This window comes from Rhinolophus hipposideros (assembly GCF_964194185.1).
Source record: "Rhinolophus hipposideros genome assembly, chromosome: 5".
Taxonomy (NCBI): domain Eukaryota; kingdom Metazoa; phylum Chordata; class Mammalia; order Chiroptera; family Rhinolophidae; genus Rhinolophus; species Rhinolophus hipposideros.
This window is the reverse complement of record NC_138051.1, coordinates 51,577,934-51,589,909: the sequence shown is the minus strand read 5'-3', so window position 1 is coordinate 51,589,909 and position 11,976 is coordinate 51,577,934. Positions and strand designations below refer to the sequence as shown.

Sequence of the window (11,976 nt, the reverse complement as noted above, 5' to 3'; positions counted from 1 at the left end):
AAATGTGATTGAGAGTAGTGGGGCTCTAGGGGCCTAGGAAAATACTCCAGGACTATTTGAACTTGGTCTAGTTCTTAAAACGGGTCACAAGCTCAAATACCTGCAGGGATAATGCAGAGTGGGGTGACATTAGATTAGCTCCATCCAAGGAAAGCAGCCTCTACTCAATTTCAGCCAATTGATATTTTGCAAAAACTTAAGTCTGCTTAACTTTTCAGTTTTCACAGAAAAGCTGGAATTTAAGTTTTAACACAAAAACTCCTAATTGTTGAAAATTGACTTAAATAAAAAAAAAATTGACTACAAGTCAAATCAAACATGTCTGTGCGTGTAATTTGGTTTATGAGCTGCCAGGTTGTGACCAGAGTTTTAAAGTCTTGCAAATATTTATTAAGAGATAAACTGAGGCATACTAAAATTTTCAAGCGTTTGAGTAAGCATTGATTCAAATCAGGCAGCATCCAATCCAGTGGGTAGAAAGAAGCTGTACAAAATGAAAGACTTTTATAGGCAGATGGGAGAGGGAACAAGGTTATACTGGGCAAAAGAGTGAGTTGGTTATTGCAAGTTTACTTTCCTTTAGGTGATGGCAAGGTCTGTCAGGCAGATTGCCTAACTAGCGCTGATAGACAATTCCTAATGACTGCTTTAAGATTCCATTTCTGGGAGAGCTGAAACCATAAGTTAGGTTTCAGTTTGTTGACAGGGAGCTTTAACATAAGTGACTCCATTTTAGGCCTGTTGTCTTATTTTTAAACATACATAAGCAGAAAGGAAACATTGGCATTTTTTATTTGACTTCTAAATGCCTTATGTTATAAATACCATTTTTCACTGTTCTCTTATCCCCCAAAATGGATTTTCTAAGTGCTTTACTTCTCTGATCCCTTTTTTACACAAAAAGCAAAATCCTAACAAAAAAGTGTCTCAAAATGAACAATTGAAGGAAAACTTAGAGCCTAGTTTTGTAGAATATATAGGATGAATGGAAGAGACATTCCTCATGGAAGGAATAAAATGTGCAAAGGTGTCAAAGAGGGAAGTGACATGTTTGGGAAGACAACTGAAGTTGAACAGCAGCATAATGTAGTGATTAAAGCACATACTTTGGAGACAGACTTAACTTTGGGTGTTGGCCACACACCCACTTTGTTACTTTGGACAACTTATCTAAGTTCTTTAAGCTTCCATTTTCTTACTAACTCCCAGCTACCGTGTTTCCCCGGAAATAAGACCTAGCTGGACAATCAGTTCTAATGCGTCTTTTGGAGCAAAAATTAACATAAGACCCGGTCTTATATTATATTATACTATATAAGACTTGGTCTCATATTATTATAAAATGAGACTGGGTTTTATATTAATTTTTGCTCCAAAAGACGCATTAGAGCTGATTGTCCGGCTAGGTCTTATTTTCGGGGAAACAGGGTACTACTGTTATTCTGATTTTTGTCCTTACTACTTTTAGAAGATAAAGTAAGAAAAGAGAGTAATGAAAGATGGATCTGTTAAACAAGGTAATGACTAGATCATGAGAGCCTTATATTTAATCCAGATTTAAGGCTATATATATATATATATATATATATATATATACATATGTATATGTATATATATGTATATATAAAACATCTTTAAATATATATGATCTTTCAATATATATTTATAAATATATTACAAAATTTATGTTTATAAATAAATCTTTTATATATTTATAAATAAATATTTTATAAATATTTATAAATCTTTTATATATTTATATTAATATTATATTTGTGAATTTTAATCAATTATAAATTATATTTATAAAGAAATCTTGTAAATATATTTATAAATAAATATTTATAAAAGATTTCTTTATAAATATAAAGAAATTTTGTAATATATTTATAAATATATAAATATATGTATATGTTTTATACATATTTATTTATTTAAAGATCACTCTGACAGCAACAGTGACAAAATGTCAGTTGGGTGTTGTGAGACAAGGAAACCATAACTTGGACTGTGGCAGTACTGAGCTAGGAAAGGAGTTTAGGTAATCGCATGGATGCTGTTGCCACTAACTAAAATAGGGAATTTAGGATGAAAAAACGGTTTGGGTAGGTGACGTAGGGTGTTTTTCAGTATTGGGTATGTTGAATTTGGTGTGGTTATGTAACTTCAGGGAGGAGTTAGCTAGTATATGTTAGATATGTAATGATAACAACACCTAAACTTTTGTCATGCTTACTATGTGCCACACAATATTCTAAGTGCTTTGCATCCATTAATTTATTTAACTCTCACATCGACCCTCTGAGGTAGATATTACTATTTTCCCCATTGTAAAGATTAGGAGACTGTGGCACAGGTGCCTTAACGTACTTAAGGTCACACAGGTGGTTAGTGGTGCAACTAGGATACAGGTCTGGGACTTGGGGCACAGGTCCAGGAAAAGTGCTGATTGTGTGGTAGGCAGTGGGGGAGAATTCAGAACAAGACAGATCCAGCTTTGTTTCCATGGAGTTTACAGCTTAGTCATAGATTCTTGGGGGTAGTAAAAGAAATAATCATGCAAGTGGAGAATGAGAAGATAAGAAAGCCGAGGATAAAGTCCTGCAGAACACTGATTGATATTTAAAAGATAAAGAGAAGAAAAAGCCCTAGGGAAGATATACAGAAGAAGGCACACTTAAAAGTAAGAAGGAAAATCAGGAGAGAGCAAGTCTTGGATAACCTTGAAGAGGAGAATTTTGAGGAGAGAGTTTTAGTTAGATCAGGAGTCAAGGTGTACAGTGGCATTGATGACTAACAGATCTTTGATGGCCCCAGGAAGCGTAGCTTCTTGGGAATGATGGGATGGAGCCAATTGAAGTGGATTTATTGATGGGAGGTTTGAAAGCAGGACCAGAAGTGAGAGAGACTGGAATGAGATGGATTAGAAGTCCTGCAGCAGTTTAAAGAATAGAATAATTTTGTGAATCGGTGACAGTAGTGGGAAGGGGAGGGTTAAAGGCACAAGAAAGACAATTTTAAGGAAGAATCAATACTTGGTGACTGGTGATGAGCAGACAAGGAGAGTCTAAGATGATTCTATTCTCCATAGCAGGTTACTGGGAGAGTGGTGGTGCCATTATCAGAGTTAAGAAGTTAAACATTGAGTTGGCATGATGCTAAGACATCCAGCAAGTGGTTTTTTTATTAGGAGTTGTAAATTTAAAATGTAATTGTTGAAACATTTACCAGATTGGCTTCAAGTTGTTCAATAAGCATTTTTCTGTAGTGTTACTTATATAGTATACTGTATATGACCATATGCTTACTAGCTGAATTGTTATCTACCAGGCATTGTTATAATCAGCTAATAAATGTTAACTAATTTAAATTTAATAATCGAAACAGTCCCATGAGGCAAATGTTTTATCATCCTCATTTTGCAAAAGAAATATTGAGGTTAGAAAGGTGAAATAACTTGGCCAAAAGACACTCAGCTTGTAAATGGTACAACTGGGAGTCGAATCCAGGCAGTCTATCATGGTATAAATGCAGACTTTATACTTCCACATTTCATCGGTTTACCATACAATTGCAAAACACTAAAAATGTAGTAAGCTAAAACTTGAAACAGAATAGTGGTCCACATTTGTAACATTGGAATACCATTCATTACAATGCTGGAATATAATGTATTCATGTTTTAAAATAAAAAGAAATACAGTCTTAAACATAATTTTCAGTGATCACCTTGGTAATGAAAAATACGATTTTGTTTTTTTTCCAGTTGAATTTTAAGAGAAAGTGCCATTTGACTCTAACCACTGGAATTAATGATAAAAAATATTGTGCAATCCTAAGCATGCTACAAGGTGGTCTAATAGTTAGAAGATCAAAACATCATTTGTTGACAGCATCATCAAAAGAGAGTAGTAACAAGCACAGTACAAGCACAGATATGCAGTATCAGTGCTTGCATGTAACTGTTTCCTAAATTGGATCTTTTAAGAAAGGAAAAAAACCATTCATAAGATTCTGCCATCCTTTAATAGTTCCACACATCTCATTATAAACGGATGTTGTTAGTGATGCCTTTAGAACTTCTGTGTATTTGAGCTTACTAATGTTGAAGCAAAACTATAACTATAATAATTCATTTCTCAAGTGAGAATTAAAGAAACATACTCTTATGTTAATGGTAATAAGTTGAAATATACAGAGTGAAAAGAAGTGTAGAATTTCCAATGTATTGTTAGTATCAATAATAATAATATTAATACATATATTCCCGAATTCAGCCTCTTCAAGCAGAATGCCTAACAGATTAAAACTAATTAAATGCCATCAAAGAGTTCTAGTTCATAAATTGCAAGTTTTTTTTTCTTAATTTCCATATGAATATGTTTTGGAACTGGATAGTGGTGATGGTTGCATAACATTGCAAATTTACTAAATGCTATTAAATTGTGTACTTTTATTTATTTTTAATTTTCCAGCTTTATTGAGATATAAATAAGATAACATCTTATAAGGTTGAATGTACAACATATTGATTTGAAACACTTATTTATTGCAAAATGATAACCACAGTAGGGTTAGTTAACACTTCCATCATCTCACATAATTACCAATTGTTTTGTTGTGAGAACATTTAAGGTTTACTCTCTTAGTAACTTTGAAGCATATGATACAGTATTATAAACTGTGGTCTCCATACTGTACATTATATTCCCACAAGTTTTTCATCTTATACTGGAAATTTGTACTCTTTCACCAACATCTCCCCATTTTCCCCATTCCACAGCCCCTGGTAAACAACTTTTTACTCTCTTTCTATGAGTTTGCCTCTTGGATTCTATATTTAAGTGAGATCAGATGGTATTTGTCTTTCTCTATCTGACTTGTTTCACTTAGAATAAATAACGCACTCAAGGTTCATCCATGATGTCACAAATGGCAGGATTTCTTTCTTTTTCATGGCTGAATAATATCCCAGTGTGTATGTGTGTGTGTCTCACATCTTTATCCATTCATCAATAGAGGGACACCTAGGTTGTTTCCATATCATGGCTACTGTGAACAATGCTGCAGTGAACATCGTAATGCAGATATCTCTTTGAGGTTCTGATATCATTTCCTTTGGATATACTGTATACTCAGAAATGGAGTGCTGAAACATATGGTCGTTCTATTTTTAATTTTTTGAGGAACCTCTGTATTGTTTTCTGTATGGCTGTACCAATTTACATTACCATCAATAGTGCACAACTGTTCCCTTTTCACCATATTCTTGGCAACACTTTCTACTGTCTCTTGTCTTTTTGATGGTAGCCATTCTAACAGTGAGGTAATATCTCATTGTAGTTTTGATTTGCATTTCCCTGATGGTTGCTGGTGTTGAGCATCTTTTCATGTACCTGTTGGGCATTCAATGTCTTCAGAAAAATGTTTATTCAGTTCCTCAGCCCATTTTTAAATTGGATTGTTTGGATTTTTTTGCTATGGAGCTGTAAGAGTTCCTTACATATTTTGGATATTAACCCTTTATCAGGTATCTTATTTGCAAATATTTTTTCTCATTCCGAAGGTCCTCTTTTCGTTTTCGTGTTTCTTTTGCTGTGCAGAAGCTTTTTAGTTTGAAGTAGTCCTACTTATTTTTGCTTTTGTTGCTTATGCTTTTGGTGTCATATCCAAAAAATCATTGCCGGAGCTTCCCTCCCACTTTTATAAAGGAGTTTTATGGTTTCAGGCCTTACGCTTAAATCTAGTCCAGGAAATATGCATTTAAAGAACAAAGTAAGTTACAAGAAACCAAATCTATGCTTCAAAGAAGTTAAGAAGTTGGGGTAAAGTAGATTTGAGAAAGATCTTCAACGATGGGACAGGGGTAGAGCACATTTTGGGGGCTGGAGATTTAGAACCCTGTGGTTTAGGTTGCACGCTTTTAGAACGGTATGGTCTGGTATGTGACACAAATTTGTAACGAGCTCAGAAAAATATGCCTGTGTCTTTTCTTTCTGCTGCTTGAAGATACTTACATTTAGATTCTGATCACTGTTTGTCGCTGGTATAATTACAGCTTGTTAGTACTTTGCTTTTGTTTACTTGTTGGCTGTCATGCAACACCAGAAGCAGAAAAAGAAACAAAAATCTCCGTTCCTCGCTAAGAAGTGGAAAGTGGACCCTTAACATCCTTCACTCTCTCCCATTTCAGCCCACCGTACGGTTCTCAGCAGCTGTGAGAACTAGCGGAGCACGATCCCGCCGGGGGGCGGAGCTAGAGGAAACCCCGCCTCCCAAGCCCAATCCCAGCTCTCCGCCGGCGGACAGGAAGCGGCGGCGGGCCTAGCAGCCCGGGAACCGTCCTCCGTGCGCATGCGCGCGCCCCTGAGGCGCCTGGGGGAGGGGGAGGGGTGGGAGGAAGGGGTGCGGCTCCGAGTGCTAGTTGGGCGCCCGCACGTCACGTGGTGAGGAAGGAGGCGGAGGTCCCGGGCTCCGGGAAGGGAGGTAGAGAAGAGGGAAGGAGCGAGGGAAGGAAAGCGGGGAAGGAAGGAAACGAGCGAGGGGGAGGGAGGTCCCTGTTTTGGAGGAGCTGGGAGCGTTGCTGGCCCCTGAAGTGGAGCGAGAGGGAGGTGCTTCGTCGTTTCTCCTGCCGGGGGAGGTCCCGGCTTCCCGTGGAGGCTACGGACCAAGCCCCTCCAGCTTCTCCCTCCGGATCGATGTGCTGCTGTTAACCCGTGAGGAGGCGGCGGCAGCGGAAGATGGTGTTGCTGAGAGTGTTAATTCTGCTCCTTTCCTGGGCGGCGGGGCTGGGAGGTGAGGCACGACCCGGAGCGCTGGAGGCGCCGTGACCCTCGCGGACCGTGCGGCGGCAGCGGCATTGGCGGCGGGGCCGAGCGGAGCCCAGTCGCGCGGCGCGGCGGGCGCATCAGTCAGCCCGGCCGGCCGGCGGCGCCACTCGGGCGCGCAGCGCTCCCCACTCCCCATTGTCCCTCGTACCCCGACCGCGTTCCCTTCCGCGGCGTGCCGAGGAGGCTCGGAGCCTCCGGCGAGGCCTTCCCCGCCCCCTACGCCCCGGCAGCCGGGGAGGCTTGGGTCGTCTTCCAGAGAAGCAGAGTCAGGAGATCCGGGTCGCCAGGCAAGAGCCGGGGTTGCTCCATCCCTCCAGCCTGCTCGCCGGGCGGGCAGCCGCCGCGGTCCCGGCGGTCTTCGCCGCCCTCGTTCCTCGCTCGCCCTCCTCATCCTTCCGCTCTCAGTCCCTGCCGGGTGGCAGATTCTGGAGTCTGTTCCGCGGAGGAGAGCCGCAGAGCAGGCTCGTGGGAAGTTGTGATGTGTGCGGCCGGAGTGGTGAATTGTTTCTTACCGGGGGTGGGGAACTAGAGCGACGGGGTTTTGCAGAGGGGCCGCGGGTGGAGGAGTGGCAGTGGTGTCCCGCTCGTCCGCACCGAGGGGTTTCCGCTCTCCAAAGTGCCCTGCCTCTGCCCCCGTGTTTGGAGATAGGTCGCGAGAGGGTGTGTTTATGTTCAGTGAAAACATTCTGTTGCCCAGGGGAAAGGGTTTGGTGGGAAGAAAGGTAAGCTGTTTCGGGATGTTCTTTGATCTTGAGACTGGATTGGGTCTCTTAGAGGGACAGTCCCCGGGTGACCCAACTTTGAAGAGTTTTCGTAAACTCGCAGGTGGAGTAGGCATGTAAGTGCAGTTAGTGGTGTCAAAACAGTGGCAAACCCCGACCCTCCAAATTGTAGTTAAATTTGCTAAAAGCATATAATTTCTTGATTACTCAGGTTTTGAAGACGATTTTTATTTCTATTTTATCTTAGGACTCGCTGCATTATTTTGTTGTGTAAAGTGCTTTATTTTAGGTAAACTTTTTGACTTGCCCGAAGTGGTATACTTAAAAACCTCAAAGTATTTTTTAAAACATTGGATTGAAACAATTTCTGGAATGCTTTGGATGAATATAACCTCATTTGATAAATTAGAAAATACCCAAATATTTCATGTAGTGTATTGTTTCTGTTCTTTTGTTTGTTACTTTGACTTATGACTGCAGAGCAAAGCATATTTTTGTCCTGTATTCTATGTAGTCCGAGGTTGATACTTTTGTTGTAGTTTGTTTGTAGTGTTCAGTTGTTAGATATCTATTTTAGATTAAGAGCTTCTAGTCGATGTTTATTATAGTATCATGTGCTAGAGACCCTTTATAAGGGTCATTTCAATTAACATTTGTATTTACATTCTAAATGTGGCTTCCAACAAATCTCTTTTCTGTCTGTTTCACTTTATTATAGTCAGGAGTTAGACACTGATTTCTATGAGGTAGTAAAAAGTAAGAAACATAGGCAATTTAGTATATAAAATGTCCTTTTATAATATAGTATATAAAATGTAGTATATAAAATGTCCTTTGTTTTTAAAGAATGAAACATTTGAACAAGAATGTTTGATGGTTAAAGAAATAAAGTAACAGCATAATCTTTATGAGTTAAGACCCTTCTCTAAAATCATTCTGGATTCATTTATAAAGTATTGTTTTGCATTAAGCAGTGGTTAAAAGGCTACTTTTGGATATTTGTTTTAAGCAGAACTTTTTCAAAAAGGCTAAAAGCTTTGATTTTAAAATTAGCATCAAGATTGTAGGTTTTGTGTACATGGAAATATTTGTAATTTTATGGTAATATGTACTATTGTCATTTATTAATCTAAGCTTTTTATTGCCAAGTTTGTAAGAAATTTAAGTGATACATAGAATATATTCAAATTGAATATTTGTTTTAGCATGTGAGAGAATGAATATGTGTAGGTTAGTGGAAATATGGATTTAACTTGAAAGTAAAAATCATTTTCAGGTACTCAATAAACCCTTTTAGTTGCTTACCCCTTTCTGATTTGTCAATCACTGTTTTGTATTTTTTCTTGCTCTTGATAATGATGGGTGTGAAGCTGGAAGAGATCATTAAAGTGTTCAGGGTCATAAAACTTAAACTTTCCTAATGCTGTATGTACATTTCTAGCACATTACCCAGCCCATGCTGAATTTGTAGGAAGATACTATAAAATTTCTAGAATTCAGTAAGTGCCTATATAGACATATGCTCAAATATATATGTATGTTTAAATGCTTTTAAAAATTATTTGTAACCACATTAGAATTTATTGGAGCTATTCTTATTAAGTATAGCCCAAAGAATTTTTATGTGTGTATGAATATTTTTAACACACATCTGTTGATTGTTTTTTCTTTCTTTTTTAAAAAATTAATTGGTATGTTTGGGAGGTCAAAGGTATTTTAGCTGTAGCAGTAAATTCAATCTCATAATGTTTTGGTTTGATGAAATTATACATAAAATTAGAGTATAACATGTTTTTTGTATTTAAAAAATCTGGTGTAAACGCTTTGCTTTGTACCGTGCAGTCTGTAGAAGTAAGTTCTCTGGAAATTTGGCCCAAAGTGTTAAAAATATCAAAGCTTAAGGATAAACTATTTCTTTCACTTCTACCAGTAAGAAACAATCTATGAAGTTAGTAAACTTTTCGTCTGAATCATTAAGGAGCTCGGTCGGACTCTTCATCTTTTTAACTTGAAATTGGTGACCAGGGAGCTGTATCACTTGAAGAAGGCGCATTTCAAGCATCCCCTAAGTTAAACAGTGTCTTTGTGTGTGTGCAGGACCTCTCTGAGTTGTCGGGGTAGGACATGGCAGGCACCTGTTTTCTGATATCCTTTTTATAACTTGCTTATGATCTTCAAGAGTGTTTCGTATCTGATATCTTAAATTTTCCTAAGGATTTGTACGATCAGGTGGGGAGAGTAAGGAACATTTCTTTCATGTCTGTTGTGTATCTGGTATTGTGTTAGTTTTACTTTTCAACATCTATGAAAGAGTGGTGATATTTTACAGGTGAAGAAATAATTTTTCTAGCATAATCCAGTCAAACCCAAGCCAGTTTGAGCTCAAAGCCTGAGCTTTTTGCTCATTACCCCTCATCTACCTTTTTGAAAGCAGTTTTCACACATTAGCCCCAAGGTGGCCTCTGGACTGAACCACCTGAGAGATATGTTTTGCTTGATTTGTAATGTCTTTGAGTTTCAACTAGTGATCAACAGTGAAAAATTGGGAAATTTCTCAATGAAACTCATGGGTTTCTGGATTTTTGGGGGAAGACTTGAAAATCCAGGCGCTACTGGGCTGCCTTCCCATTGTGTGGAGCAGAGTGGTAGAGCAGTAGCTGTTCTCTTCAGATTGGGCCTGTGCACTTACCAGTCAATGCGGCTTCCATCATCTTTGCCTGTAATACACTTGGCCTGCTTCACTCACTTTTGTTATCTTCCCGAGTCCTGTAGGTATATTATTTGTATTTCTGCCTCAGCTTCATCTTGCATAGATGACTCCAAACTTATAAAAATGGTTTTTTTTGACTGCGACCTCTTATCCAACTTTTTAATATATATTTTTTTGTAATTCTTTATTTTTTCCATAGTCTTAAACATGTGTTAATAAAAACTGTGGCATACACAATAATTTATATCTAGCAGTAGGTTATTAGATATTTTTCAAAATCTTTGTTTTCATAATAGTAACAATTTGAAGGTCTTAAAAAGAATGATGGTTATAGTTTTTCCAAATCTCTATCTCATTGAGCAAATAAGAAACCATTTCTTTTGCTACTGGGATGAGACTCTCAGAAAATTGATTGTGGGTCATATAAATAAAAACTAACGTAAGCTTTTTTTTTTTCTTTTAAGAATTGGTTATAAATACAAACCAATTTGAAATAAAGAAAACTGAAATGAAACAATAAATCCAACAATAAGCTACATTTTTCTAGCATTGTTGGGAGATGACAGATTCAGATATGAGAAGATTCCTGTATAACAAGTTTGGGACCAGACTTGAAATTTTGGCTGTTTTTTGATGGAAGTTACTCTAAGATGTGCACATTTACACATCTTAGGGCTGTGTAAAATGGGCTGACTATTCTTTTCTTAAATGATTGTGGTTTACTATAAGAAAAACTGTTATTCTAGGCTCTACTGTATTTTCTATTTTATATTTTTCCAGAAATCATTGAAATGGTTATTCTAGGTGAAATTTATTCTAGGTGATTGTGGTTTTTTGATTCTTGTAGCTGATTTTAGTAGTGTTTCCAACTGTTACCTGGCTTTCTTGGAAACCTTGAGGATATTACTTTTTAATTAGTAGTTTCTGATATATTTTCTATGGGGAAAGTAAATAATCATACATAACATACTTGTATACAAAGTGGAATACATGAGCTTTAGATAAGCTTTTGTTTTTTAATATGTATGTTTTGGCTTTGTAGAGTTAGTGTTGAGGTTCTGTTCTTACTTTCTGAGCAATTGGAAGATGCACTCTTCTGGTAGTTAAAGTGAGGCAAGGTAGAGTGGAGAGAAGAAACTGATGAATAACCAGGAAGACAAAGCAAATAAAATGCATACTCATTTGGTTACAGGTAGATCATTTCCTGGATCTGAATCATAAGTACTCTGGCTTCAGGCTCCTGCACTCGATTATTGATATTAACATGCCCTAAAATATGCAATTATAATATTCTTTACAGAAATGTAAATTTTAAGTTAAGAAAAAGTATTCTCTGTATTTAAAGGGAAGAGTAGGTCAAAGGTAGATGACAGAGGCTCCAGATACTGTGTTTTATTGTTATTTTGCAGCATGTAACTTTTGAGTGTTACAGTTTTGGTGACTTTGTAATTTGTATAAAGTTAAATTTCTTGTCAGCCTTTGAATCGTATCACTTTCTAATTGCTAGAAAAGTTTTGCCAAAGTTGGAGGTATATTTTTGGGGTGGTCTAGCTTACAGTATAGTCTATGTGGAGTGCAAAAATGAGTTTGTGTGGGGGGGAAGGTTTGCGTGCAGGGAAAGTGGAGTCATTGGCCATAGCTGCTGCTAACATGAAGTTTCAATGAGAGGCCTATGTGGCACCTAATTGGGTAGATAAATTGTAGATATGAAAGG

General features: G+C 37.7%; 1 protein-coding gene across 1 annotated transcript in view; it reads left to right on the top strand.

The window, feature by feature from the left end:
• Positions 1-6,448: 6,448 nt before the first annotated feature.
• Positions 6,449-11,976, top strand: part of ADAM10 (ADAM metallopeptidase domain 10) — a 111,877-nt gene continuing 106,349 nt past the window's right edge. Inside the window, exon 1 of the mRNA XM_081049816.1 lies at positions 6,449-6,795. Within this exon, the coding sequence (XP_080905942.1) occupies positions 6,741-6,795 (55 nt within the window). The 5' untranslated portion in view covers positions 6,449-6,740. The remainder of the gene's footprint in view (positions 6,796-11,976) is intronic.